Source organism: Bacillus rossius, chromosome 15 (assembly GCF_032445375.1).
Source record: "Bacillus rossius redtenbacheri isolate Brsri chromosome 15, Brsri_v3, whole genome shotgun sequence".
NCBI classification, from domain to species: Eukaryota; Metazoa; Arthropoda; class Insecta; order Phasmatodea; family Bacillidae; genus Bacillus; species Bacillus rossius.
The window spans coordinates 18,166,267-18,192,932 of NC_086342.1; the positions used below are offsets into that span (position 1 = coordinate 18,166,267).

Consider the following 26,666-nt stretch of genomic DNA (forward strand, 5'->3'; position numbering starts at 1 on the left):
GCGCCGCAGGCCGCAGCCAAGCCAGCTCACCATGCCCGCCGGCCCATGAACGCGTTCCTGATCTTCTGCAAGCGGCACCGCACCGTCGTCAGGAAGTGCTACCCCAACCTGGAGAACCGCGCCATCACCAAGATCCTGGGCGACTGGTGGAGCCAGCTGGACAACACAGAGAAGGAGTCCTACATTCAGCTCGCGCAACAGGTCGGTTCTGGCCGCCCCGCCCCGACCCCTTCTTCTCTTTCGCCGTGATACAGTCCGCATTACGTAATCCAGCACTAAATAGGGCAGCTCGTGTTCAGATTTTTTTTCAGGTCGATTCCCGCTGTTAACCTTGGTTGCCATGTCACATTACTGTGCTGACAATGTTTTTTAGTTTTCTCACAGATTATCATTACTAGAGATGGGCCAAACAAATCTTCAAATACCATCAGATTCTTGGTATTCGAAAGATTTTGTTATTTGAGGAAAAATTTCAGAAGGAAAATATTAAATGAAATATATTAATAATAAATTCAACACTGATAACCTCTGACGTTTTATAATCGTATTTTTTTTTTTCTTCCTTTTGTATGTGTCTTGTTACCATTTACCCAGCTGTACTTTAAACATGTAATTATAATTACAATATGTGTTGATTCTGGAAACTTAATTTGTGGAACAATCATTTATAAGGGTAGAATGTTTAAACATCATAGTTTATATTTTTCCATGTGTCGTGTATTTTTTTTTTATTTTTGATCCTTGTCACCTAGATTTGGGTATATTCGAGGTACTCTCAAGGATTTTAATTTAAGATTCAAATTGGAGAAAATTGGGATTTGACCCTTCACTCATTATTATTATGGTCTGTTTTCATTACAATACAGTTTTTCCTGTATTCTAGTGGGTTATGTTTAACGCTTCACATTTTGAAATTTGATAATTCAACAAAATCGCCTATCAGACTTGGCCATGGACCTGAACGAGTCTGATTAAAGACTTTCTATGAGTTGTTGGTTTTTTTTTTTTTAGCAAAGACTTGTTATTTTAGATATCTGCCAAACTCTGGTCCATTAGTGGACGTTGATTGCAGAACATCTCGAGAAACTTGTTTATAACATAAGTGTGTATCATGATTTAGGTTTATTAAACGTATAAATAAGTTGAATTGCAAATTTGACAGTGTGCTGAATTGAGTTATTTTTACCTTTATTTGTTTAGTACAAAGAAGCTTTCCTGAAAGCGTTCCCCGACTTCAAATGGTACAAACTGCCGGCCCCACCGTTGCGGACTTTGGTCACCCGGCCGTCGAACCACAGCAAGCCCCACAAGCTGGAGTGCCACTTGACCTGCGGGCCGATTGTGCCGGGGAAACTCGCAGGTACTGGTCGCTGAGGCAAGATTCTTGCTTTATGTTTTCAGTGGTTTCACATGCCATGGCGGTGTTAAGACCTGCTCGGACGTGCAGCCAGGGTTTCATTTCGCAAGAGATTATATACATGGTTTTTTTAATTTCTGTCAAGAATCATTCATGATAAGATTACTAAATTTTTTTTTTATTTTTTTTTTTATTATCCAGTTCAACTGTAATTTTGGAAGCTATTTACTTATAATCTACATCAGACAGACTGATGACAAAAATAAATTATTTTATTAGAGCCCACTAAAGTAATAAAAATACCTCTTCCACAGAATTTCTTGGGGAAGATGATATTATAGAGTTTGCCCCCTCCTGATAAATTTTTGAACTCATGGAAATGTCATGCAGTCATTGTGAGACGTTTAAGTATAAAAGTAGTATTTCCATACTACCAGAATTATGGGGGTGCTATAGAAACGTAAAGATGGCATCTTGATTTCAACGGTTTTCACGCCATGTATTTTTTCAAAGTTTAATATTGGATACTTGGCTTCGTTAACACACAGTACACAATTTAATGAGTGCCTGAAGTTAGTAGTGACTGACTTGTGCTTTGAAATAATGGCCATTTATTATTGACAAGACTATAGATCCAGTAATACGGTCAACAGGGACTATTTTATAGTGTCATAAAATCTGTTAATGTGATCTCTGCCTTAATGAAGGCAAATTTACAATGATACATGATAAGCTTTAATACAATTTTTTGGACATATGCCATTGCAGTTTTGCACTATTTGTCGTGAGAATAATTCATAAATGCAAAATAAGAAGTAAAAAATAGAAAAACCCACATAAAATAGTCTAAATCAGTTGATGCCTAACAGATAGACCCAACAATGAACCTAAACAAGTATTATGGATAACACAAAAATTCCGTGGCAGGACTTTAGTGGTGAAAAAATTAACACAGTGGGCTAACGATGATGAGAGAGTTTCAACAAGAACAGTAAATGCAGACAGGCAACAAAACCTGGACAACGCAGCAAATATACAAACACAACAATGAAGATAAACAGATATTATGGACAACACAATGATGTTGACAACAAATAACTTGGTAGGTTTCCTATGACATAACAGTAGCTACGTTTTGGGAACTGGCATCTGTTCCCGTCCTCAGGAACAAACAGACTTTTTTTTTTTTTTTTGCGTTTATGAAATTTTCCCATGACAAACAGTGCAAAACTGCAATAGCGTATATCCAAGAAATGTCATTAAAACAAAATTCCCCATTGCATGAATAATTTAAAGAACATGCATGATAATGTTTACAGCCAGAAAACTGTTAAAACAAAGATGGCGGCTGTCTGTTGGTATTTATCCCTTTTAATTTCTAGTGGCTGATGTGAACTCTTGATATTTTGGGCTAATTTGTAAAAAGGAGGGTGTTCGTCAAACACAGTCACATCACGTGTAGGGGCCGCGGTGGTTGAGTGATTGAATCACTCACTCTCTTTCCAAGGTGAGTTTCGTGAGAGGGAAATGTGTTGCATTGAGATGGTGGGTTTGTTTTTGAGTGTGATCCTGTTCACCCTCACACCAATCAATGCATTCTGTCAATACTGTTCTCTCTCTTACAATACTCATTCTTCTCTAACTACATCAATGCCGACAAGCATTTAAAACCTAAATCCATCCATCCAGAACGTGTGTGCATTGCGAAGATAGCTAGAAATGCTTCGCAATGTTCGACTTCGGCAGGATTTGTAAGCATAAGAAATATTGTGTGACGATTTTGTGTTCAGAATATATGACATATTTGTTAAAACTGTTAAATCATTTTTTTTTTTTTTTTTTTGCTTTTTATGTCTAATGAAACTCCTTGTAATTACAAATCACAAGATTATGTAAATGCCAAGTTAGTTTGAACATTTAAAATAATTGTGCCTGTTATTTTAAACTTCTGAGTTGGTAGTTTCAGTGAAAAAAATTTGTTTATAAATTTCAGTCAAATGATATACATGGCAAAAAAAAAAATTTTTGTTTTATTTATGACCATTATATTTTAAATTATATTATTTTAGCCATTGAGACCTGTATTTAGTAAAATAGCACACAATATTTATGCTAAAATCTTTTAACTTTTTTTTTTTTTTTTTTAAAAAAGGGTTTCATGTTAACAGAATCAATGTACAGTAAACTCCCGGTATATCGCGCCCCGATTGATCGCGGAATCGGGTATATCGCGGGTCAAACCATGTCCCCCAGTCAGAAATGAATAATAATGGAATAAATGGTTGATAGCCGATTAGGATAATTTTGCGTTGTAACTAACAAACTAAGCATCGGGCATAAAAAAGCCTAGGCGTAGAAAATGTCCGCAGTGAAATTATAAACAAGATATCTCCGTACATTATTCCTCTATCTTGTAGGGTTTTCAAATTATGGTCCAATCCAGCCCAGTGATATTTTCTGAAAGACTAGTTCTTAACGTCGCTTTCTCACAAATGAAACAGGGGACCTAAAGCCCACCGTCCAGCGACATTATCCAGCGTGACTCGGCTGGGGATTGATGTTGGATAGGCTTGGTTGTCGGCAAGCGCTGGATAGGGAGAGGCAAGCCGAGAATATGGAGAGAGGTAGAGATTAGAGCGGGCAGAAACTGGGCGAGGGGGCGTGGGGGAGGGAATGTGTTCACGCAGCACACAGGCAGAGCATGAGTCACTTGACTGAGCAGCGTCCCTGCGTACAAGGCAAAATCAGGTAGTCCGGTGGTTAAAATTCCACTCCAGAATCTTAATTGGTACTTTACTGGACATCTGTATATAAATGTTTTGTTACAACTTAAACCTACAGACGTAATATTATTGGGTAATTCATTGTATTATACACGTTCATCTTTTTACTTTGGTATAATGTTTTAACATTAAATGGTAAAGTAAATCAGCTAGCGTATTTTTAATCTTTGCCCAGGAATTCCCAGTGGTCCAATACTTACGTGAACCATACTGTACCACTTTTGCCGTGAGGTAGTAAACAATTCCCGGAAACGTTTATGTGTAGCGGTCTCCTGACCTTTAACCAGAGGCTGGGGAATATAACACTTGCCGATCCGAGCCACACACACTCAGCAACTCGACACAGTGTTTGGTGAAATAAGTAAAGACATAGTTTAACACGGTTTTTAATACGGCGTCACTGATTGCGCTAAAATTAAATTGGCGCAATTTTTGTTTCCCACACGTGACCATTTATAATTTACTGTAAGCATGGATAATAAAGTTTAACCACTTGACACGATAGACGATTCTTTATTTTTTATTGTACGAATGCTAGAATAGTTTTTTCCTGTATCTGCGGCCTACTTCTGCAAAAGACAAGCTATCTGTAAGTAAATATAGAATTTTTATTTTGTCAATCAAACTCGGTACTTTGCGATTCATATTCGGTTTGAATTATCACTACGGCCTTTCTTTTTAGAAGACTTCGACCACAGAATCGTGTGTAACCGCACACACTGCACTTACTTTGTTACGGACACTGACGAAGCAGATACTGTGGCTGACACCACGAGACTGGCAGCAGCTTGTGTGCCGCACGTGTGTATGGCGGCGTGTGGCGCGCTCGTAGGCCGTGCGACAAACTGTGCGCGGCACGCGGAAAAATAAAAACAATTCAACATTTAATATTTATCATTAAAATTTATTATTTTTATTTTTTCACCTGCGTTTAGTGAAAACTGCGGATGCAAAGTCCGCACAACGGCGGGCCGTCTATACTGTGCGTGCTTGCCGACCTATTAGAACACAGGCGGTGTTTTATGCCTTTTGACCTTAATCACATCGAAACATCGCGGTTATGAAACAACGCGGGTAAAAGTTATGTCCCCCGACAACCGCGTTAAATAGGGAGTGTACTGTATGTACATCTGAAAAATACACTAACTGACCCATTTGAACTTGGCCTCGGTCTAAGGGAGAGGACGGTGGTGTGCCCGGCAGATGAGAGTCAGATGGGGCGCCTCAGCACGCTGATCCTCTCGTCAGCCTCGGCGACCGCGACCACCGCGGCCGGCCAGAGCACGGCCGGCAGCCCGCCGGCATCGCCGCCCGCCGTGCCCAAGCCCCCCAAGAAGCGCTACCTGCAGGGGCTGTTCGACGCCGCCTGCGCCGGGGAGCCGGCCGCGGAGGGACAGGTACGTGCGAGACGCTGCACCGAACCCTGCGTGTCATTCTGTGGACGGTTGCACAGCTTCTACCCGGACGCACGCATGGGATCGTCCATTAATCACGTGAGGCTCGAAAAGGGGGGGGGGGGGGGGGGTCGGGAAAAATCACGAAATATCACAAGGGGGGAGGGGGAGTGTGTGTGTAGAGAGATATCACGAGTATTTATTTTTTCGCCCGATTCCTACTAAACCGAAAAGCGACGCGTGACCTTGAATCGCCGTAGCCAGGCAACAATATCCCCGCCCGCCGCAACGTGAACCACCCGGCTCGGCTCGCCAGTCGCCGGCAAGACTTGTGATTTTGGGGGCTGAATACGTGCGTGAATCACATGTAAGCCTTTCCTTTATTATTTTTATGCCAGTGAGAATAAACCTGCAACCTTAATGTGTGTCTGGACATTTTTTATCACTGTGCTTAATTTTCCAGGATTAAATTAGATTATACCTATATTTAAAGATAATATTCTGAAATTTTTAAAAATATTTTGTACCAAAAAAAATACACGTGGTTTATTGGGGGGGGGGGGTTAAGTCTGAAACCTCACCACAAATCACTAGGGGGGAGGGGGGGTTAAAAATTTGCTAAAAAAACATTACGTGATTAATGGACGACCCCTATGGTGTGCAGAACTTCAGGGAAAACCACGCGATTTGAAAACTGCGTAAGGTATCCAAGTTGTGTCTGCATACAAAAAGCATTTATGTATACGCTGATGGGGTATGGGTTGTTCCGTTTCCATATTTAGTTATTAAAATGTAATTTCAGAAGAGTGAAAATGGCTAAAAATCTGTGTTTTCAGAATAATTTTTAAGCAAAACAATACCCGGTGCAGATGATTGAAAGCACTCAAAAAGCTTGCAATACACATTAATAATCATTTCTCTGCCGTCTAATGTGGTTACCGCTAAAATTTCGTAGCTGTGACTACATGGTAAGTCCGCAACCTTGCTAGAAACTCCAGCGAGCATTTGGGAGCAGCTATAGGAGAGAGCGTGTTGATTCCCAGCATTCCAATGATTGCCAATATTTGCCATTTCACTTTGTGAAGTTGCGATTCCCGCTACAATGACAATAAGTCCCATAGCCAAATACTGAAAGTGGCAGGAATTTATTTGGGCAATCCATGCTTAGCTCTATGTTGTTTGTTCAAGAGTTTTGAGTGCCCGCAACTTATATATACTGGCGTGTAGTAATAAATTGTATAGTGTTATCTACAAAAATATATTGCATTAAATTATGAGTGTCAAGAAACAATATTAATTCTGTGACTCTACCATGTCAATGAAGCGTACAACTGCAGTACAAATCAGATTCGTCCATATATTTTTTATCTCTATTTATTCTCGTCTGGATCCAGTTCTGAAGTCCAAACATACAAAGTCGCAGGTAAAAGCGTGTTATAAAATCAGATATTTAATCTATATCAAAAATAATAATAAAAAAAAGCTTATACATACCAGCTTTAGTAAATAACATTTTAAAATTTTTTTGTGGTAATGAATTAAATCTTTTGGACACCTGTCAATTTATTCTCTCTTCCTTTAGTAAAAATGTTTGGAATAAATCTCATTCTTCTCTTAAAAATCAGTACAATATCACTAATATTCTGAAATTGCGTGAGCAAAGTATTATTTTATTAGCTAGTTATATTTAATGCATCAAATAAACATTCGGTGAGTGGTTGCTGTGCTGTTAGTAGTGTTAACTAGAGATATTTTTCAGGAAAAATTTTATCAACCACTTTATATAAACATAATGACATAACAAAAGAAGTGTGCCATTAGATGGAAAAAAAAAAGACAAAATGGACTATACAGACGAGAATACTCCACAGTTCCGTACCAACTTTTTAATTTCAATTTTTTTTTATCGGTACTGTAATATAAAATATAATGACTTAAAATATTATAAGCGGTATAAAAAGTTAATATAGGGGATAAATACTAAACACTGTAAGTGTGTTCACACTGCAATATACTTTTAAAGATTGTACTATTATCTTAGTGTATCAACCTATCTTAAATAATATGTGGATCTATGTTGGTATTCGATAAAAAGAAAATTTTTCTCGCTCAAATCTGTAGTATTAACCTGGTGTGTCGTACATATTCTTAGTGACATGCAGTTTGGATTGTGGTTGTCTTTCAGGAATTGGCCAGTCCTCCTGAGAAGCACATATCTGAATGGAATGGGCAGCAGTTTACATTTGGCAACCTCCCTTCCTCCATGATGTCTAGTCACTGCCCGAACTTCACCACGTTGCCTCTTACCGCACTTCACTCTCCCCGGGACGATGCCAGCGACCACAGCCCGTGCACTCCGCAGGGTGCGTCCTGTGGAGGAGGCACTCGGACAGTCAGCTCGATCGTTTGGTCGTCCAACACCGACTCTCCTGCCACCGGGACAGCGCCGGGGGACTCCGAGACGACGTTCCACACGTCGAAACAGGTCATCATAGACTTTGTCGTCGACAAGCTGGTGAACAAGGAGCCGTGTTTCCAGGTGCGGTCGAGCTACATCTCCACTTCGAGCGGGTCCAGCGTCATCACCTCCGAGTCGTTCGCGGCCGCGTCCGATCGGGACAGCCTTGCGGAGGAACTCCTCAGCTCGGACACTCGTCGCTGTGGCGTGACGAGTGCATTGCAGTTTGAGAGTGCCCCCAGCGTCGTCAGTCTCCCGCCACTGACCGGGGTCCCGGGTAGTTTCGTGCCGCCACATACCACCACTCGGAGGGACAGTGTGGTGAACAGTTTCTGCAGCCAGCCCGTCTCGTACGTGACTGCTCCGAGTAGCGGCACTGAAATAGTCACGTGGGCGCAAGACATCAATGTCAGTAGGATCGTGGCATCGTTGACCAACAACAATTTTTACATCAATAAGGGTAAAAATGGTTCTCTGGCTGTTGAAAATATTGATGGTTCCCCTTCTTCAGACTGTGGTCTGGCGGACTGTATTCCTAACAACTCTTCCGAACATCCTTTCTCAGTAGAATGCCCTGAGGCGTCTGAAACCAGCAGTGGCCCTTTTTTGATCAACTATAAAGTTTTTGATGCAGCATCTTTGAAAACTGGCTGTGAAAATGCATTAATTAGTTTTACCGGGTATTCGTCGGAGGACTGCGTAGTGACTTCTTCAGGTTGTGATGATTCAAAAACGATCTCATGTTTACCATTTTCTAAGGAACCTAAGCTTCCTCAAAGTGATTTAAGTGTGAAATTTTCTTCTAATAGGTTGGAAGCTGAAACTTGTGATGAAGATGGTGAAAAAAACTTGTCTGTGCCTGTTAAAATTGTACATGTAGATGAAGCAATAAAATGTCCCGTTACCTCGGGTGGATATGTTGGGAAAGAAAGCACAGTATATAGTAATAATTTGTGTTCAAGTTCCTGTGGTGATTCAAGGCAAGTTCAAATTAGTGCAACTGCCACTGTGGCTGATAAGTGTAGTGATGATGATACAACTGTGAAAACCAAGCCAGCAAACACACATGAAAGTTCGGTTGTAAAAATGTTCCCTTTAAAGGAACATTTAAGGCGCTACAAAGCAGAACAGAACTGTGGTGATGATAGTGAAACGGTTCTGACGAGTGCCGCCATTGTCAGTCAGTCACGTTTGCTTCCGTTCCCTAACGTTTCGACCGAACCCTGCCCAAAGCAGACAGCTCCGTGTTTCCTTAGCTCTTTGGAGCATGCGTCGCAAGTGGGGGTCCAGACGAATCCTCCGGCAACGTCGGGTGCGAACGTCGCAGCTTACTCTTTCAAGAGCAGCACAAGCTCCAAGAAGAGCGAAGACTTTGCTAACGTTGGGGGGAAGCCGGCACTGTTGCCGCAGCGACAGACTTCTGTGCGGGCCTGCAAGGGCCAGCGCTACAAGCAGTTCATGAAGGAGACTAGCCGCGGTGTGAACAAGAGAGCTCGCAAGGCTGTGCTTGGTACCGTCGAAGGGTAAGTATCAAACTTGTGGATAGTTCATTACAACGTCATGTCATATACAGTTTATAGTCCTGTGATAAACTACATAAGATTGTGTGAAATACTTCAAGATGGATTGTATGAAAATCCAAATGCTGGCAGGTTTGGTGTCTTGAAACGTTGAAACGCATATGGTCATTTAACTTGGCGTCTCGTACATAGTACATTCTTTAGTAAAAGTAAAAAAAAGAAATGAAGCAAAAAAATTGCTTTCAGTTTTGATAACATGTAGGCCATTGGTGTCGTAGTAGTAGGTTATGTATTTTGAAAATTAGTAAGAGTCTTTTCTTATTTAGGGATCAAGTTACATTTATGGAGCAGTGTTACTTTTTCAAGGTGATATGTTGCAGAACACAAATAACACTGAGCTTTTTTGCTGTGTTTTATTTGATTTAATTTTTTGCACAGTAATGTTTTTATACGCAATGCTACTTTTTTCATTAAGGCTCACACATAGTTGGTTATTTCTTTATCTTGTCATTCAGTGGTTTTACAAAGAAAATTTATTCCTATAGCTATCTTGCATTGTTGGTTCATCTCAATTTTTCTCTACAGATACCATTTACTTGTAACATCCCTCTTTATTACGTTGTTTTATATTTTAGTTTAATACAAAAGCTGCTTTTCATACTGGAAAAAAAACACTATTTATAAAATGAGATTTTGAAAAGGCATTTACAATCCTATCTTAATATGAATTAGTTTCCATTTGAAACTAATTGTGGAAATATCTACTTTACATTATTAATTTTAAGCAATAACAACACAAAGTTTGAGAAGCTTTCCTTTACTGGTTAAACATGTGAAGTGTCAAGACATTTATAAATACTGTATCAACGCTGAATGAAATAAAATTAGAATAATTAGAAATACTTAAGAAAATGGGGCTACTTCCATATGAATTTAAGTTTAGTTCATGTTTTAAATTTAATTTTGTGCTCTTGATTTTCAATCTTATTGAAATAGTTTGTGCTTGCAGTCATAATAAAAAAAAGTAATTTTTCTCTTATCTGTGGACCATCGTGGCGCTTGGTAACACGACTTGGGCGGAATGGTGGCTTATTCCAGAGCTGAATTAAGTTAAAGTAGTTCAACCACTATCTAGAGAAGAATACTGAAAATTACATAGGTACGTTTTGCACGAACCCATAAGCCCACTGGATCACAAGAGTAAAACAGTGGGTAGATGCAACACCAAACATGTAAAAAATCTAAATTGTCATGATCTGAAGGGGATAGAATTTAAATAAAACTTAAGGATTCCACTCACTAATTATGTGGGGTCGGATTATTTCCTCAAAATGGAGGACGAAGACTTGGATGATGTACAAAAATGTAGAAACACACACACATGAGGTGACGTAAATAAATCTTTTTGACCAGCAAACTACTTTTGAGAAAGATTCCCGAAGCAAAGTGACTGCATATTAATCAAGCCAAATTTTTCATGTAGTGCCGAAAAATACAAAAACTGACTAGCATGAAGATCACGACTGGTTGCGGCGGAGGAAGAAATGGTCATATGCATTTGCCTGGGCATGCTAGGGACGCCAACCACTGACGGATCATTCCGCTGGAGGGTGAAAGCAGTCCAGAAGATAGTGCAGTTCAAAATCTGCAGTTTTAAGGTGAGGGGGAAAAACTGTGAGTAGAAAGAAAAATTTTTAAAAGTCTAGAGGAAGCATACTTGTGGCTCGGCAGGAATGCTGCAGAATTGTGGTAAAGGACTGTTACAAGGGGATTGCTGGCAAAGATTTGGTGTGGGCAGAGTGACAATTGAAATTTCAATTTTCTGGTGGGAATGTGGCGTGATACTGGGCCCAGAGAACTACAGGACGACTAGCAAGGGGTGCCCTAGTGAAGAAAGCAACTTTCAGGCCAAAAGGCTTGAAATAATAAAAGTGAAATCCACCAAATTTAAAATTCCTTAAAAAAATTACAAATGAATAGTTAAATTCCTTGAATGATTAAAATAAAATTGAAAGTGCCATAAAATTACTTAAAAGTGTATTAATTATAATCACTTGATGACCTTTTGCAGCTTGAAAATAACGTTTATAGTAATTAAATGTTCAGAAAAATTGTTACCCAACAAACAATACAAAGCAATATAGATATGAATATTTATAAAAAAAAAATATGGTAATGACAAGAAAATAAAATGTCCAATTCAGCCGAGTCTTAGAGTAGGTATTTTTCTGTCTAAAACACACACAATAGATAGTAGTGAAAATTCTCTTCCTTCTTTACTTTTGTGTATGGAGAAGTTTAGCTAAAATGGAAAATTTTAAGGAAGCAAGAAAGGTTGTTGCAATATGCAGATTATGCTAAAAGAGAGATGAACTAGTATTAAATATGCTTGCTGAAATATGGCATGTGTAACATGACTAGGTGCAAAAATATTTTAAAAAGACATTTTCTTTAGTGGACGGTCTTTAATATGGCATTTCATGGTTTCGTGCATTCTGTGATCCGGCACCAATCAAGTTCGTTTGCGTCCATGTTTTACCCGAGTGAATTCAGACTGTAGACCCTGACCGCCTAGTCACATTACTGCGCTGCCTGTGGATTTAGTTCCCTCAGGGTTAGGCCTGTGCCAATATTAGTTTTTTTGATGTGAAGGGAGTATCAAATTGAGTGTTTAAAATATTCGCAAAGTGAAATCTAATTGCGAATATTGTTCTCAGGTAAGCTGTATTACACTTCTTTTACAAAATACAGCATTGAAGTGAAAAAATAATTAACATTTGTAATGTTTGAACTGATTGATTAATAAATGGGCTTTATGTATAACAACATCATACAATAAAAATTATAAAATAACCATTCATAACATTAATATTGAGCATTCATAATAACAACCGGACTGCCACCTTTTGATTTTTTTGAGAAACCAACTTTATTCAAGCTAAACTTATATATAAAACAAAATTAATATTTTCATGAGCTTAGGGTTCAAAAGTTTTAAAGCTTTGCAACAAATGCAAAGATTCACATCAGAAGCAAAGTTTCAAATAAAAGAATAACAAATTTCCTGGCGAAGTCAAATCATATATTAAAAAGAGCTTTGATTGATTCGCTTAGTCAAAGCTTTACATAGGTCTACTCAAGAGTTTACTGTTGCTGTCGGTTTTCATTTCCTTACAGTGTGTCTAGCCTGTTTTGTAGTGTTATATTTAACATATCTGGGTTTTTCCATAAAAAAAAGTAGTCCTGAAACATTCCAGATGAAGGACCTTTCAATGTAAGTGTAGAAATAAAGATTAGTACATCTAACCGGGTCGTTACCACAATGCCGAATGTCAAAATTGACCACAACGCCGGAATAACAACGGAATGAGTTTGTGTGCATTTCTTAAATGTACCTTAATGCCGAAATACCACAATCAAACCTAACCTTACCTAACCTAGCATAATATAACCTATCCTAGCCTAGCCTAGCCTAGCCTAACCTAGCCTAGCCTAGCCTAGCCTAGCCTAGCCTAGCCTAACCTAACCTAGTCTAACCTAACCTAACCTAGTATAACCTAACCTAGTCTAATCTAACCTAATATAACCTAACCTAGTGTAGTCTAACCTAACCTAGTCTAACCTTTGTGGCAGTCCTGCAATTACATTTTTCGGCGTAGTGGTGATTCGGCGTTGTGGTACACAGCAGTTTTCTAACAGTCGGCGTTGCGGTCTATTTGGCATTTCGGCGTTGTGGTGCGTCCCCATCTAACCTCATGAGAAAAAACTCTTTCTTCGTTGTTTTCACTGTTAATTTTTAACAAGTTATTCACTCGGTAATAATACAACTATCTCATTTATTTACTCTCTTTATTTCCTTACACACTACCTCTCCCCTTCTACACACCTTCGTCTGTTTTTCCTGCCAACCTTACAGAATTGCGTTCTGCATCCACAGACGATGAATAATGAACCGGTGTATTTGTTTGGACGTAGCGGGACGGTGGTTCCGTCGCCCAGGAGAGAGACCCTCCACCAGCAGCAAGCGTGCAGGGAGGCGGCGGCGGCGGGGGAAGCCTCGTCGGCGGACCCGCGCGGGCCGTGGGACGCCGCGCCGGCGGGGGGGGAGGCGGCCCCGTCCGCCGCTCTCCCGTGGCACGCCCCGCTCCCCGGGTCGCCCAGGCGCGAGCGGCTGGACTCTGCCTCGTCCTGCTGCAGCAGCGAGAGGACCTTCTCCGCCTGCTCGGAGGGCTCTCTGGACGCGCTACCGCCTCTCGCGCCTGTCGCGTCTGTCGCTGGCTGTAGCAGGTGAGCGTGCTCGGCGGGCTCATCGCACCTGCACCCGGTAGATTAAACATTGATCAGCTTCTGTTACAAGCATGGGCGTCGCAAGGATGTTTTTTTTTTGGGGGGGGGGGGGACAACTTCAATTGATTTAGTTGTTGAGGAATATCCATCCACCCTGGAAAAAAAAAAGCAAGGGGGTTCGGGGGGTCCTCCCCCGGGAAAATTTTGGGGTTCGAAGGTGCAAAAAGGTGGATTTCGGGCATTTTTCTTTTCCTAAATATATTCTAATTGTAGTTGGTTGCAATATGTAATTTATTTATTTTTTCTAAAAAAAATATTTCCGGAGAACAAATTTGTAAAAACACAGTTAACATATCGCCGCCTGAGTATTGGAGTGTTCTATGTCCACTTTTTAGGTTTTTTATGCTATGGACATGAAATTAATATTAGTATTCATTTGTACTATATCCACACACGTCTACACACATAAAAATGTATGTTCTTAATTTAAGACCAATATTATTTTGTTTTATGTCATGATATTCATAGTTGTTTGAACTTTCAAATGCTTATATCTCAGTTCCGACTTCAATGGACATAGAACACTCCAATTCTCAGGCGACGATATCCGTATTCGGTATCGTACCTGATTTTGATTTTACACGAAGATCGAATTAAAAAGCTTGCTCACATTACCGTGATTGGACTAAATGCACCATGCGCAACATATGGGTTGTATCACAGATATCATATTTTTAATATAACTACGAAACTAAACATATAATTGAAGGGGACGAAATTGAAGACTTTAATTATTGGGGGGGTCGCGTCCCCCCCGGTTGCGACGCCAATGGTTATAAAGATCCAAACGGGTTGAACCCAGAAGAACAGTTCTGTACCCCAGAAGTATAGGACACCAAGCTACACACTTGTAACTTTTTAGGAGAGCAAGTTTTTTGATTTGTTTTGACTTGATTTATTTTTCGGGTTTCTTCTTTAGTTCTAGGAATTGCTTTATGGAACTTAATCACCATTCTTAAAACATATTATTGGACAAAATCAATATTTTCAAGATTGTATTAGTTTAATGTTTTAATTTTTTTTTGGGAAATAGTGTTGTAGGCTTTTGTATATAAAAATGGCACTAGTGCTCAATACCAATAAATATACCCAGCAAAAAATTTACATTATGGTCATGGTGCTAGCCTCCGAGGTACATAATTTTACATCTCTACTTAAAAGCTAATCCCTTGGTATTTGCTGGAATCTTTTTTTTCTGCCTAGCAAGAACGAAGCAATAATAGCTCATTATTCATTAGTATTTAGAAGATATATCTTATGGATTTCAATTTTAACTATTTTGGTTAAGCTGTTTTATCAGTTATTGTGTAATGTGTTTGTTCTAGCTTCAGCCAAGCTACCTCCCCCATTGAAAAGAAGAAACGAAAGTTTTCAGAGTCACTGCTGCAGCAAGATTTAGCAACGGACGGTGCTACCAAGAGAGATTGTGAAACTTTGTAAGTGCACAATTGTTTGTGGATATTAGTGATGTGTCAAATGCCAATTTCCTCAAATCTGAATATCTAATTCGAAACACAAATGGTATCTTGAATCTGAATCTAGATCTCAACGGGTCCATGGTAGAAAAAAATGTACAATTCATAAAAAAAAAGCATGTCAAAACATTAAATCCTTTAGTTTCATGTACTAATATTCCCATGTTAATACATATTGTATATTTAATTACATATTATTAAAAGTTTTATATTGTAGGAAACAATGATGAAAAACACAGGTGGATTTAGTAAAACTGATTTTATTCAGTGTTGAATATTTGATTTTACTGAATTTCTTCCCCTTTATCTCAAATCTTTAAAAATATTAGTGATTCAGTGGTATTAGAATGTTTAAGAAAATATAAGTGCTCGTTCATGGTTATTGTACAAGATTTTAGCTTAACATCATTAGCATGTGATTACTATCTTAAGTATTGGTTATAAATTCTTTATGATAACTTAAAGCAAGCAGTTGATGTGTTGAATTTATTGCTTGTGTGCTCAGCGACTTCAACCTGGACGAGAAGATCGGTGCTCTGCCGCCGCTCAGCCTAGAAGACTTCCAAATCAAGAAGAAGAACCGCAAGAGGCGGTGCTTCGCCGTTCTGAAAACGTCGACAACCACATCCGAGACTGCCGCCTCACACTCGACCATGTGCACGGTCACCGCGATCGTGCCCAGCAGCACGCCTTCTGTCACCCGGGAAGGCACGGCGGTCGTCCCAGACCACATCCCTGGTGGTGAGTTGCTTGCCTTCCAGTAACAGTTTCGCCCCCAATCAGTCTGAAGAGTTGTGACGTTTCATTGGGTTGATTCTAGAAACATGCCTGTTCAGTAACTGCTTGTCAAACTATTCCTGATTCGTGTACTCAGATAAAAATCAGTTTATGTTCAAATGTAATTAGAAATAAGTACTATTTTGATTGTTTTTAGTTACAAACATCATCGCCATAGCAATTGATAAAGACAGGGCACTATAATTTCACATACAGAAATTTTCTTTGTTTTTATACTGGGGAGGAAGAAATTGTATTTAATCGTTTAAATTAAATATGGTAAATGTTGTGTATGTTCATAGGCGTGCCTACAGGGGGGGCCAGGTGGGCCATGGCCCCCCCTAATGTAATCACTCAGATCGGCATTTTCTCTAATGCGTTCGTTAATATTCGTATATTCCTGGCACTGTGACACTCAAACTGTTTTTCAGTGTTGCAGTGTGGTAATTATCAATATTTCTAAACATTTTATCGTTCTGGAAATGCAGCCGCCTTAGTTTATTTAAAACACGAGGTCCCTTAAAATGGCCAAGCAAAAAAAAAAATTAAGAGGTTTGTTAAAGTTCCGTTGTCTGAATTGCTGTGTTTGCATTCACTAAAAAGCAGTTAATTTCAAGGTAGATCTGGACCAAGCTATTGGAAAATTCGAGAGGGAAAAATGTGTGAGTACCCTTTAAACATTGTCTATGGAAAAAAAACATATTTTCAAGATTGCTAAAATTATACGGATATAAATATTAACTAGTAAATATTCATATCTCGTCGATACTGCACAAAAATATAAACACGCAAAGAGTGAATGTATTTAGGCTATTTAACATTCTAAATTCAGCTTCTGATTTAAAAATTTAGCAGGGCCCCCCCTAATGGAAATGTCTGGGCACGCCTATGTGTATGTTGTGAGGTTGGTAATACGAGACAGTTGAAAAAGAGAGTTTAAAGATGGACACTAGTGAAGGAGAATGGAAGTTATGTATGTGTCATGTAAATGTTATAATAAATGAGTTTTAAGAAATACATGAAAGGAAAGATGTAGGATAAACAAAACAGTAAATACCTTTTAAAACATCAACAAGTTAATGGGGTATCAGCATATTTCCCTAGTTGGATGCTGCCAACAACTATTTTGAGGAAATTTCTTTTGTAAAGGTTTACCAGTTTGACGATCATGTAAGCTAAGCACTTATAAATGATTAAACAAGCCCTAAAATATTTATTTAAATATATATTTTTAGTTACAGTGCTTAATTATTTTTGTGTCTGAGAAAATTGTTGTTTCAAATATCAAACTCAAAACATGTTTATAAGCAAATTAAAAATATAATGCGGATCAGCTTAGCACGTAAAAAAAAAAAAAAAACTTTTAAAATATAGACAATGCCTTTCAGACATTTTTTAGGTTATAATTTCATTCTTTGGTCCGTCTGTTGAAAGTTGAATCTTGGCATGGTTTTTATGGATGGATTGGCTGAACGTCACGTGATTTGACGGCATTGTGAGTCGAGCTTAATTGGTTTTCTGTTGCAAATAATGCACGTAAAATTAAATTTGCAAAAAAAATAACTATAAATAATATTTGAAAATTAAAAAGTTATGCAATTTTTCATCAATGTGTAGGAACTTATGACGTTATCACGTAAAATTATCGTCCGTAAACCGACTGTACAGACGTCCCCCTTTTTCCCCAACCATTTCTTTCTTGTGTTTTGTTTTTCGTTTTCGACGGCCCACAGTTAAGGTGATGTGTTCCGAAAACCTTTAGAGCCACAGAGGTCATGAGCATGTTATTTTTTTTTGGCAGAACACCCTCTGATGAAACGTCCCGAAGCCGACGAGACGGCCGCGGAGGACCCGGTGGGCAGTCAGAAACGCAAGGCTCGCAGGAACTCCATCCGGAGGCTCGACGCCGACAGGACGGAAGGTCAGTGTGTCCTCGTGACCGGGCGGGAACTCGCGTCCACCTCAGCAGCCGGTTTGACCTCGTGTCGTGGCAGAGGCATCGCCAGTGTGTTCTGTCGTGCAGGATTATCGATTCAGGGGCTCTGCAGTGCCTTGACACGTGAATACGTACTAATGAACCTGCGATGGCGGCGGTAGTCCCATATAAACCTGATATAGGATGAGGTTTTTATTCTTTAAAACTGCTCACGAAAACATGTTAGCCTGGTATCACGCACCAAAAAAAAAATCCAAGTTGACATTAACAAAGCAAAGAGCCAAATCAGGTAAATATAATTAACTGTCCATAAAACAGCATTGAAATAAGTTCTTACTTTGAGTTACCATTTGTCTTGGATCACCTTTATTTAATATATTGCAATAAAATCTATTTTTTTCTCCTTCAACATACGAGGAAAATGTAAACAGAATATTTGGTTGCAGGAAAACCAAATTTTGAAGGAAAATAATGTGGTGACTGAATCTGGGTGTGGTCAATTACTTCAAACTGCCTTCAAGTCTGAAAAAAAAAATTGTTGAACAAGTGTTTGTCTATGCTAGCTTAAGGAACATACCCCATGATCATTTATTTTTCTATTTGGTGGGCTTCTTTATGTTTTAAAATATTTTCCTTCTTAAATATAACGTTTATCTGAATTGTGTGGTAGACATCTTGCGGAAAACCGAGTTTCGTGTTTGAGTTTTTCGTAAGAATTTGTTTTAAGTCAATTTTACTCCCTTAGCCTTACAGTAAATCTAATAATTTTTTTAATCTTAAATAAGGTAAACAGTCTTTGTTTCCTATTGATTTTCAAAAATCTGCAATGTACAGATTTTTTTAACCCTGAACAATTTAATTACTTTATATTCTACATAGCATACATTATTTTCAGCACGTGACCCAACACCATTTGGAGTTTGTAATCTATAGAAAATGTATCAAAAATCGAGTTTTGCTTAACAAGTTCTTAAAACTATTTGATTGCATACGTATTGAGTGCATTTTTGAGGAAAAAGGTTTTTTTTTATTGAAGAGTATTCTCGCCTTATCTGATGTGTCACGAGGGGCCTCGGTCGGTTTCCTGGCCAGGTGAGAGGGTGGGGGCGGACCTCTGGATCGGACTGCTGCTGCTCGCGGATGCCGCCACGAGCCGGTCCAAGATGGCCGTGCCCGGCTGCTCCCGTGGGACGGACGTCTCGGTCGTCTCGCATGCCCCCACGTCTCTCAGTTAGGCCCTGGGGGCCCGTCTCCGCAACCATGGCACATGCTCAAAGCCCCACTTGTTATTTTTTTGTTACAGTAAGTGGTTGTTTTTATTTTTTTTTTACCGAGAGGTAAAGCTGTTTACTTCACAGCTCGACTTCTGGACTGCACAAGGACACCCAAGTCCTCACATCACTGATAGTATTTTTGTTCCTGGGACACGGAAATAATGTTTTTTGTTCTTCTTTTCAAGATGTAAATAGGGCTGATCAGCTAAGAACATTTTTGGCATAGTTCAATTTTTTTTTATCCATTTATATAACTGCAATATTTACCTAATTGTCATTTGGACTATCCAAAAATGTTAAAATATATAAAATATATCAGGCATTTTATCTCTAGTGAACATTTTTTTTTGTTGTTGTTGTTGTTGTTGTTGTTGAGATTTCACTGCTTTAACAACCCAGAAAATGAAACACTGTCTATGTATACATAAAAAATTTAAAAGAATTCAGTTAAAGATAAAAGTTGCTATCACTGACTCATCGTTTTGATTGGGTTGTATTCTATTATTTAGCATTCCAATTTTCCACAAATAATTTCAAAGAAAACTGTGTGAAATACAGTGTTGCTTTTCATGTTTGTCATTACAGTGAATGCTCATTATGAAGTAATTAACTTTGAGGAGTTATATCTGTCACATCCCTGCTAGAAGTTTCCCATTTAGTAACGGTTCAGTGTAAGCATTGAGGTTTAAGTCTTTGCTGACAGACTCATTCAGCAAACATAATGCAGGAAAATAAGGTAAGGAATCGACCAGGAATAGTCCCAGCATTTGTGTGGATTTAAAGCCACTGTGTTAAATAAGTTGGAAATTTTTGTTTGGGATAAGACAAGATGGTGTTGGTAGACGTTTGTGAATACTAGTTTTTTGATGCGAAACGAATTTTCAAATTGAACTATTAAAATATTTGCAAAGTCAAATTGAATTTCATATATTGCTCTTGGCAAAGCTGAATGTTTTAACTGATTAAGTGATTATAACCAATTTGGTGGCCCTGTTTATAACATCATTCAATATAAATTATAAAACAACCATGCATAATATTAATATTGAGCATTCGTAAAAGCAAACAAAGTGTCATCTTTTTATTTTTTAAGTTACCAACTTTATTGAAGATATACAATACAAAAAAAAAATAGTATTTTCAAGGCGAATTTTAGTATTCCAATTTTTTAAAGCTTTGCAACCAATAAAATAAAGCAAATTTCCTGACAAAGTCAAATTGCATATTAAAAAGAGCTTAGATTGATTCGCTTAGTCGAAGCTTCGCATAGGCCTAGTGGTTGGTAGGTCGAAAGTTAGCACAGTGGGTAAGTTAGGCAGCTCATCACATTTAGCTTTCTGACAACACTTAAAAAAGTAACCAGTTTACATGGATGGAGATTTTATTCCTTTCTTATGCTATGTAATTTTATCTTGCAGCTTAAGATAAAACAATCTGATCAGCGTTCATCATTAATTGTTGGTTGGTTTTTACGAGAAGAAAATGTAGCCTTGCCTATGTTTGAATTCTGACTTTTTTTTTTGTTGAAAACAAGGTGGGCTTGTTATCTTGAAAAAGTCAATTATTCTGGTAGAAAATATTTCAATTTGATAAACAGCTCTGTGCAAATGATCTTTGTTAGCTACTATGTTTGGCAGCTTCCTGTTGGTGTAATGGTAATAATTTACAATAAATCAAATACTTTGCAATTTGCAGTCAGATTGAAGTATGTTTTGTTTTGTTTAGTAAGCATTAAGAACCAATGAGACAAGGCAGTTTCATTTATTGTATCTTTACTCTTCAGTAATTACAGAAGAATCTCGAAATGACTGAATTATCCCTAGAAAAAAAAAGTACATGATCATGTTAGAAAATATTTTGTCATAACATAGTTTTTCTTTTTGTAACCTGTTGATATTTTCATATTTTTAAACCATGCCATCCTGTTTTGTAGTACAAACTTTTTTTTTCTTTTGCCAGAGAATGCCTTTACTATACTTTCATATTTCATATTGGTGAAATTGGAAATAACATAATATATGTAATTGGTTATTCAATAATATTCTTTCATGAGACACATTTTAGTTGCCATTTTATCACTAGGTTGTAGAAATAAAAATATATGAGAAGCTTCTTCTAGTGTTTGTATCAATAAGGAATTTCTTAACAGTTGGTTTAGTACATTGTCTATGTTTATTTAAGAACTGAGTATGATGTGTAAATCATTTTCTGTTCTTGACTACAGCAATGTTCCAGCTGTATTTTTAACGTAGTTAAAAGTTTATTCAGCAATTTACCAAAGATGTGTTATGTTAATTTTGTCAAGAAGATTAAGTTTATTTACTACCTACAATTAGCAAGTGCCTTTAGAATATTCATTATTTACTTGTATGGGTGTTCGAAGCATTACTTGGAGGTGTGATGACTTCAGTTTAAAGAGAGGCAAAATATTGTATTGTCGCCATTTATCATGTCATGCATTGCCTGATAAATACAAAATATTTGTTAGACCTGGCTGCTACAAACATTTGTGCTTTTTTTATTAGCGTAATTACGTCGTATTTTCATATGACTTTTTATGCAGTTAAAACATGTATCGTATGTTAAAATATTCCCAATATACATATATTGAATATAAATAATAGCATAGGCAACATGGTATACATCGCTGCTAATGGGTAAAATAGCCAGCTCATCAAAGGGAGATTTCTTACAACACTTAAAAAAATAACGTTAATGTGGCTGGAGATTTTATTCCTTTCTTATGCTATGTAATTTCAGCAGAAGATACTGAGGGAATACAAGAATATAGTTGTTCCACCGCATATTTATGTAATTAAGGAATACTTTTTTTTTTTAAATAAGTAATCATTCATGATATATTTTTGTTGTTGTAATTGATGCTCATTATTGGCTTGCATATATCAGACAAAACCACGTTCAAGTACGATTGAAAGGGAGTTAAAGCCTATGGTAATTGAAAACTCAAGTTGAAAGAAGTTAGTATGAAATGAAATTTTACATGTAAAACATGCAGAAAATGTTAAAAATAATTATCATGTAATATTAATTCAGATTTTTCTGAGTGGAATAGATTTTTAAATCCTCGCCTTTGATTCTCTTATTTTTCTTTACGGTCTACTATTCCACTGGGATTTTGAGCTATAGAAGTTTGAAATTTATTCAAACTTCATTTTCATCCTCCAAAAAAAGTGAACTTCGTACATCCCTTCTTCTTTGTCATGTTATTCATGACTCGTAACATATTTAGTGGTAAAGGTCAAACGAGTTTATAATGATGTGCACTAATTGCAAGAGCTCAAGTATAAAATAGTAGGTGAAAGGTAGATTTACATTGTTCCATGTAGAATCGTTTGGTGACGTTTTCTAACCACTACTCACTAGAAACAAAAAAACTTATAGTCATTATAGTATTTTAGAATAGACTGAACTATGGAGCCAATAAAAGCAAAATAATTTATTTTACTATAGTTAAAATTCTTCACAAAAGTTGTTTGTTTATCAGGTATTGTTGGGAAACCATGGTAGCATACAGAATTTCAGAAAATTACTCAACGTAATCCATCCACTGTGACAAATCGTTAACTGGATCCTTTTATTCCAGTGACTGTGTTTTTAATACTTACCTGCAACAATCTTATTAGTGTGTATGTATGTGTGTGTTATTGTTGCCATCTTGTAGTAAGTTCCTGGCCAGTTCACAACACTGGAGCAGTTGTGCAATTTTTTTGTCACCCCTTACTTGCGGATGAAATCAAACACTTTTATTGCCGAAGGTGTGAATTTTTTTCTCAGTTTTTTGTGAGGAACTTTACTGAGTTTCGAAACATGGTTTGGTTGACTTAGAAAGCATTTGTTATTATTTATAGCTTGGAAAACTATTCCCTTACCAGCATGTGGATTGATGGTAAAAGGTTGATTTTCTCATGCATAAATGCTGTCTGACTTTGATGTGCATTTTCAGTGGATTTAGCTGAAGCAAGATTATTTTCCGGCACACAAGTATCGTTCCTGGTGTTTCTTGTTCCAGAAAACATACCGCAATGCGACGTAAACCCACTGATATCATCCTGGGGTAGTCGGGCAAATTATCAGTATGTCTTAATTAGTGTTACTGAAATAAAACGGTGATTCTATAGAAACAATCCCAGAGGACTTTGATTCTTGAATGATAGAACAAGAGTCAAGTTGTTGACTATCTTCCATTGATCACATTCGTCTCTTGTCCTGGAGTTCCGTACATTATTCCACGCACTTATGTAAAAATCTTTCAGCCTACCAGTTCTAGCAATACAGAGAACCAGGAACCAGTAATGTGCAAATGTGTGTGATGCTTAGCAAATGTTTTCCCTGAGTTTTGTATTGTGCATTGAAGCTCAAGGTATATTGAACTGTCATGTAAACGCCTGTGGCTTCTGTTACGTATAGCTGGAGGAAAAAAATATTTTGGGGATGCACTGTTCAGTTAAGTTTGGCTAGTCATCAAAAGAGTGCATCCTTTGTCAATACTTTTTTGTGCCATATCTTTGCTGCGTGTTCGTGTGAGTGCATGGGATCCAGTTGTAAATTCGCAGTGTGTGTCGTTTTATTACCTTTACTACAACACAGTTCAACTCTAGTAGAAGGACAATGCCAAAAAATGTGTATGCAAGGTGTGGTATGATTTACAAACCATGGTTTCCTTGTCTGATTAATGCTTGTGTTGTAGAGAATTGTTAAGGGGGATTAGGCCTCATTAACTTGGAATTTATAATATTTTGATTCTGCATGAAACAAAGCGTCCGCTCTAGATATTTTGGTATGGCATGGCATAGGACTTAGGTTTGGCTACTTGTTGAAGTCAACACTTGTGAACTGGTGTGATTATCATGGCAGTTGTAATCACCCGCATGAAGTAATAATTGTGCTTACAAGCTAGAGCCTGTTAATAAATATGTGGTTGCAACAATGTATAGAAGGCCTGGGAGATATGATTTATGCCTTGACATGCAAAAACATTTGGAAAAAGAGTTAAAAATTAGAATTATAGCAAAAAGTCGGAAAAATCCCAGATGGCAGGGCCTAATCCACCCTTAAACGTAGATTGTCTTGCAATATTTTTGTTAGTGTCTAATAATTTACTTCTGAATTAAAAATTATGTAAGAAATTTTACTTGAAATTCAGTTGGCATCCTGCCAGTAAATGAGTAACTTTTTTTGTAATCTTTATGAATTCAAAATTATTTGCCATCAATTGTTTTTACTACAGGCAGTACTTGAAAACAACAATTTTTTTTTATCCTGGAGTGTTATAATTGGAAAATTGCTCTGTAGTTTTTAGCTTATTGTTTGTGCACCACTTTACCACAAAGTTTTTTATTCACAGCATCAGTTACGGGTAGAGAGCATCTTTGATCAATAATATAGTGTTAGTCTGTTATTCCTTTTTGAAAACTTAGTTGTTTATCCTTATGTAAGTTGGCACTTGTGTTTTGAATTCAATTTTTTTATAGTCTGTTATTGAGATTTGTTGTTGGTAGCAGCAGATAGTGAAATAGAACATAAAAGGTTTCCTTTGTAAGTTCGTGAATCAAATAAAAATAATCTAGATTGTGCTGGTAGAACTACCAGAGATTCATGACTGATGTGAATAATGTTGACGGCTGTTTTGGGCCTCTTATGTTACAAACCAGATTAACGGGGAAATCCCCACACTAGTTGTACGTTGAGCGAGCATATCAGACTTACGTCTTGTAATGTGCAGAATATCAAAACTTGTTCGTTTGCAACTCTTCTGCAACACAGGAACACAGCCAGGTGTGTAACGTAGTGTGACGTAGCTGCAATATAGTGTCCTGTTGTCTCGGAAGACTGTCTCTGAAGCCAGCAAAGCCTGGCATGCTTGCTGTAGTAGCTGTGTAGCATAGTTAAATGGCACAGAAGCCATCATAGTGTCAAGTACAGAACAATATTGCTTGTTTCAGTAGTTTAGAAGAGCCCTTCATGTACTGTAAGATTATAGAAATTAAGCTTGATTGTTTTTGTACAGTTTAATAATCATTTTGAATAACTGTAATGAGATGTCATTTACAAACTGTTTATATTTCATAAATGATGCACAGTTTGTTTAAAGTACGGGTTATTTTTTATCTATAAATATGAAAGTGTGTGTTAAGAAAAAAAAAGAGAGATTAAATGTTGTCAGAATAATTGTTACCAGCATAATCTCTTCATAGCATTGACTATTGCAGACATGCTGTTAAAATATGTAACTTTCCTTTTTGTAAAAAGTTGCCAGCCTCAACTTCGGTTTGTGTTAATTAAGGTGCTGTTTGAATATTGAGATATGTCCTGGAGGAAAAAAGACTTTCACAGCAGGAATATGATTTGTGGTTGGGTATTTTACGTGAAGTGGCATAAGTTGGATGAAATGGGGAATTCTCTGACCATATCTTTGACTGTGCTAAAGTAAATTAATTTTTGTTCTCTCCAATTATTCAGTGTTTGCAAGGAAGTTTTGTGGATGTTATCATCAGCGTTTGTGCCACGTTAAATTCCTCTTAGGTGGAGGCAAACATGAATGTCTTGAGATTTTAGTTGCATTTATTCCCAGGATGAGTGTTGATTTCAAACTCGACAACTTGGCTTGCTCGAAGTTAAATTTTTCGATATGTATGTTTTTCTTACATCTGTACATGTTATATTTATCTGGTCCCAAATTTGATGTACTGCCGCCACTAAAGTGAAATTTTATATTCTGGACGATGATACCTTGCTAAAAAATCAAAAATTTGTTTTTGTCCGTTAAGTTACTACCTCCTCTGTGTTAATTTGTTTGTCAGTGCAGTATTATATCTGTATATCGGTTTTACACATTTGTTAGGTCGTAAGGAAATCTACAAATGTTACTATATATTTATTTTGCATTTTTTATTTGTTTGGAGAAATCACACCAGGGTCTTAGTGTCTTCGTGAGACTGAATGTAATTTTGCTTATGTAATGAATACTATCGCACTAGAGTTTTCTACCGTAAAGGTCCATAAAGGTGTGGATATTTGTGTGTTGATGTACATATAATTTCATTTATCTGGGTTGGCAAGCTGGCAGCAAAGTTGTAAACTTGACATGCACTCAATATATATTTATTTTAATGTTTGCATTTTCTTTAAATGAATATTTATTTGTAACTATATAAAGGCTTCTCAAATTAATTTTAGAGCCATAATTTGTTGACATCACAAAACTATAGCAGAGGAGATTATGTTGATTATCTATTTACTCATGGTTGGTTTTATTTTAAATAGTTGTGTGGTTAAGTAGTTTATTTGGTTGTTACTTATAATGTGCCTAAAAAGGAAAAGAAAA

The 26,666-nt window shown here is 37.4% G+C and overlaps 1 protein-coding gene across 1 annotated transcript; it reads left to right on the forward strand.

Annotated features, from left to right (window-relative positions):
• On the forward strand, positions 1 to 26,666 carry LOC134539200 (uncharacterized). Its single transcript, XM_063380978.1, has 9 exons — positions 1 to 201; positions 1,201 to 1,360; positions 5,344 to 5,537; positions 7,720 to 9,515; positions 13,488 to 13,799; positions 15,185 to 15,295; positions 15,840 to 16,075; positions 17,913 to 18,032; positions 19,140 to 26,666. Exons 1-9 carry the CDS (start codon positions 46 to 48, stop codon positions 19,280 to 19,282), a joined length of 3,228 nt encoding a protein of 1,075 aa, XP_063237048.1. The 5' UTR covers positions 1 to 45; the 3' UTR covers positions 19,283 to 26,666.

What these genes read in the sequence shown, in the direction of transcription:
- LOC134539200 (XM_063380978.1), top strand. Translation starts at nt 46, where the DNA reads ATGAACGCGTTCCTGATCTTCTGCAAGCGGCACCGCACCGTCGTCAGG. An exon ending in AGCCGGCCGCGGAGGGACAG is followed by an intron (nt 5,538 to 7,719) that starts GTACGTGCGAGA and finishes GTTGTCTTTCAG; the next exon opens with GAATTGGCCAGTCCTCCTGA. An exon ending in TCTGTCGCTGGCTGTAGCAG is followed by an intron (nt 13,800 to 15,184) that starts GTGAGCGTGCTC and finishes TGTTTGTTCTAG; the next exon opens with CTTCAGCCAAGCTACCTCCC.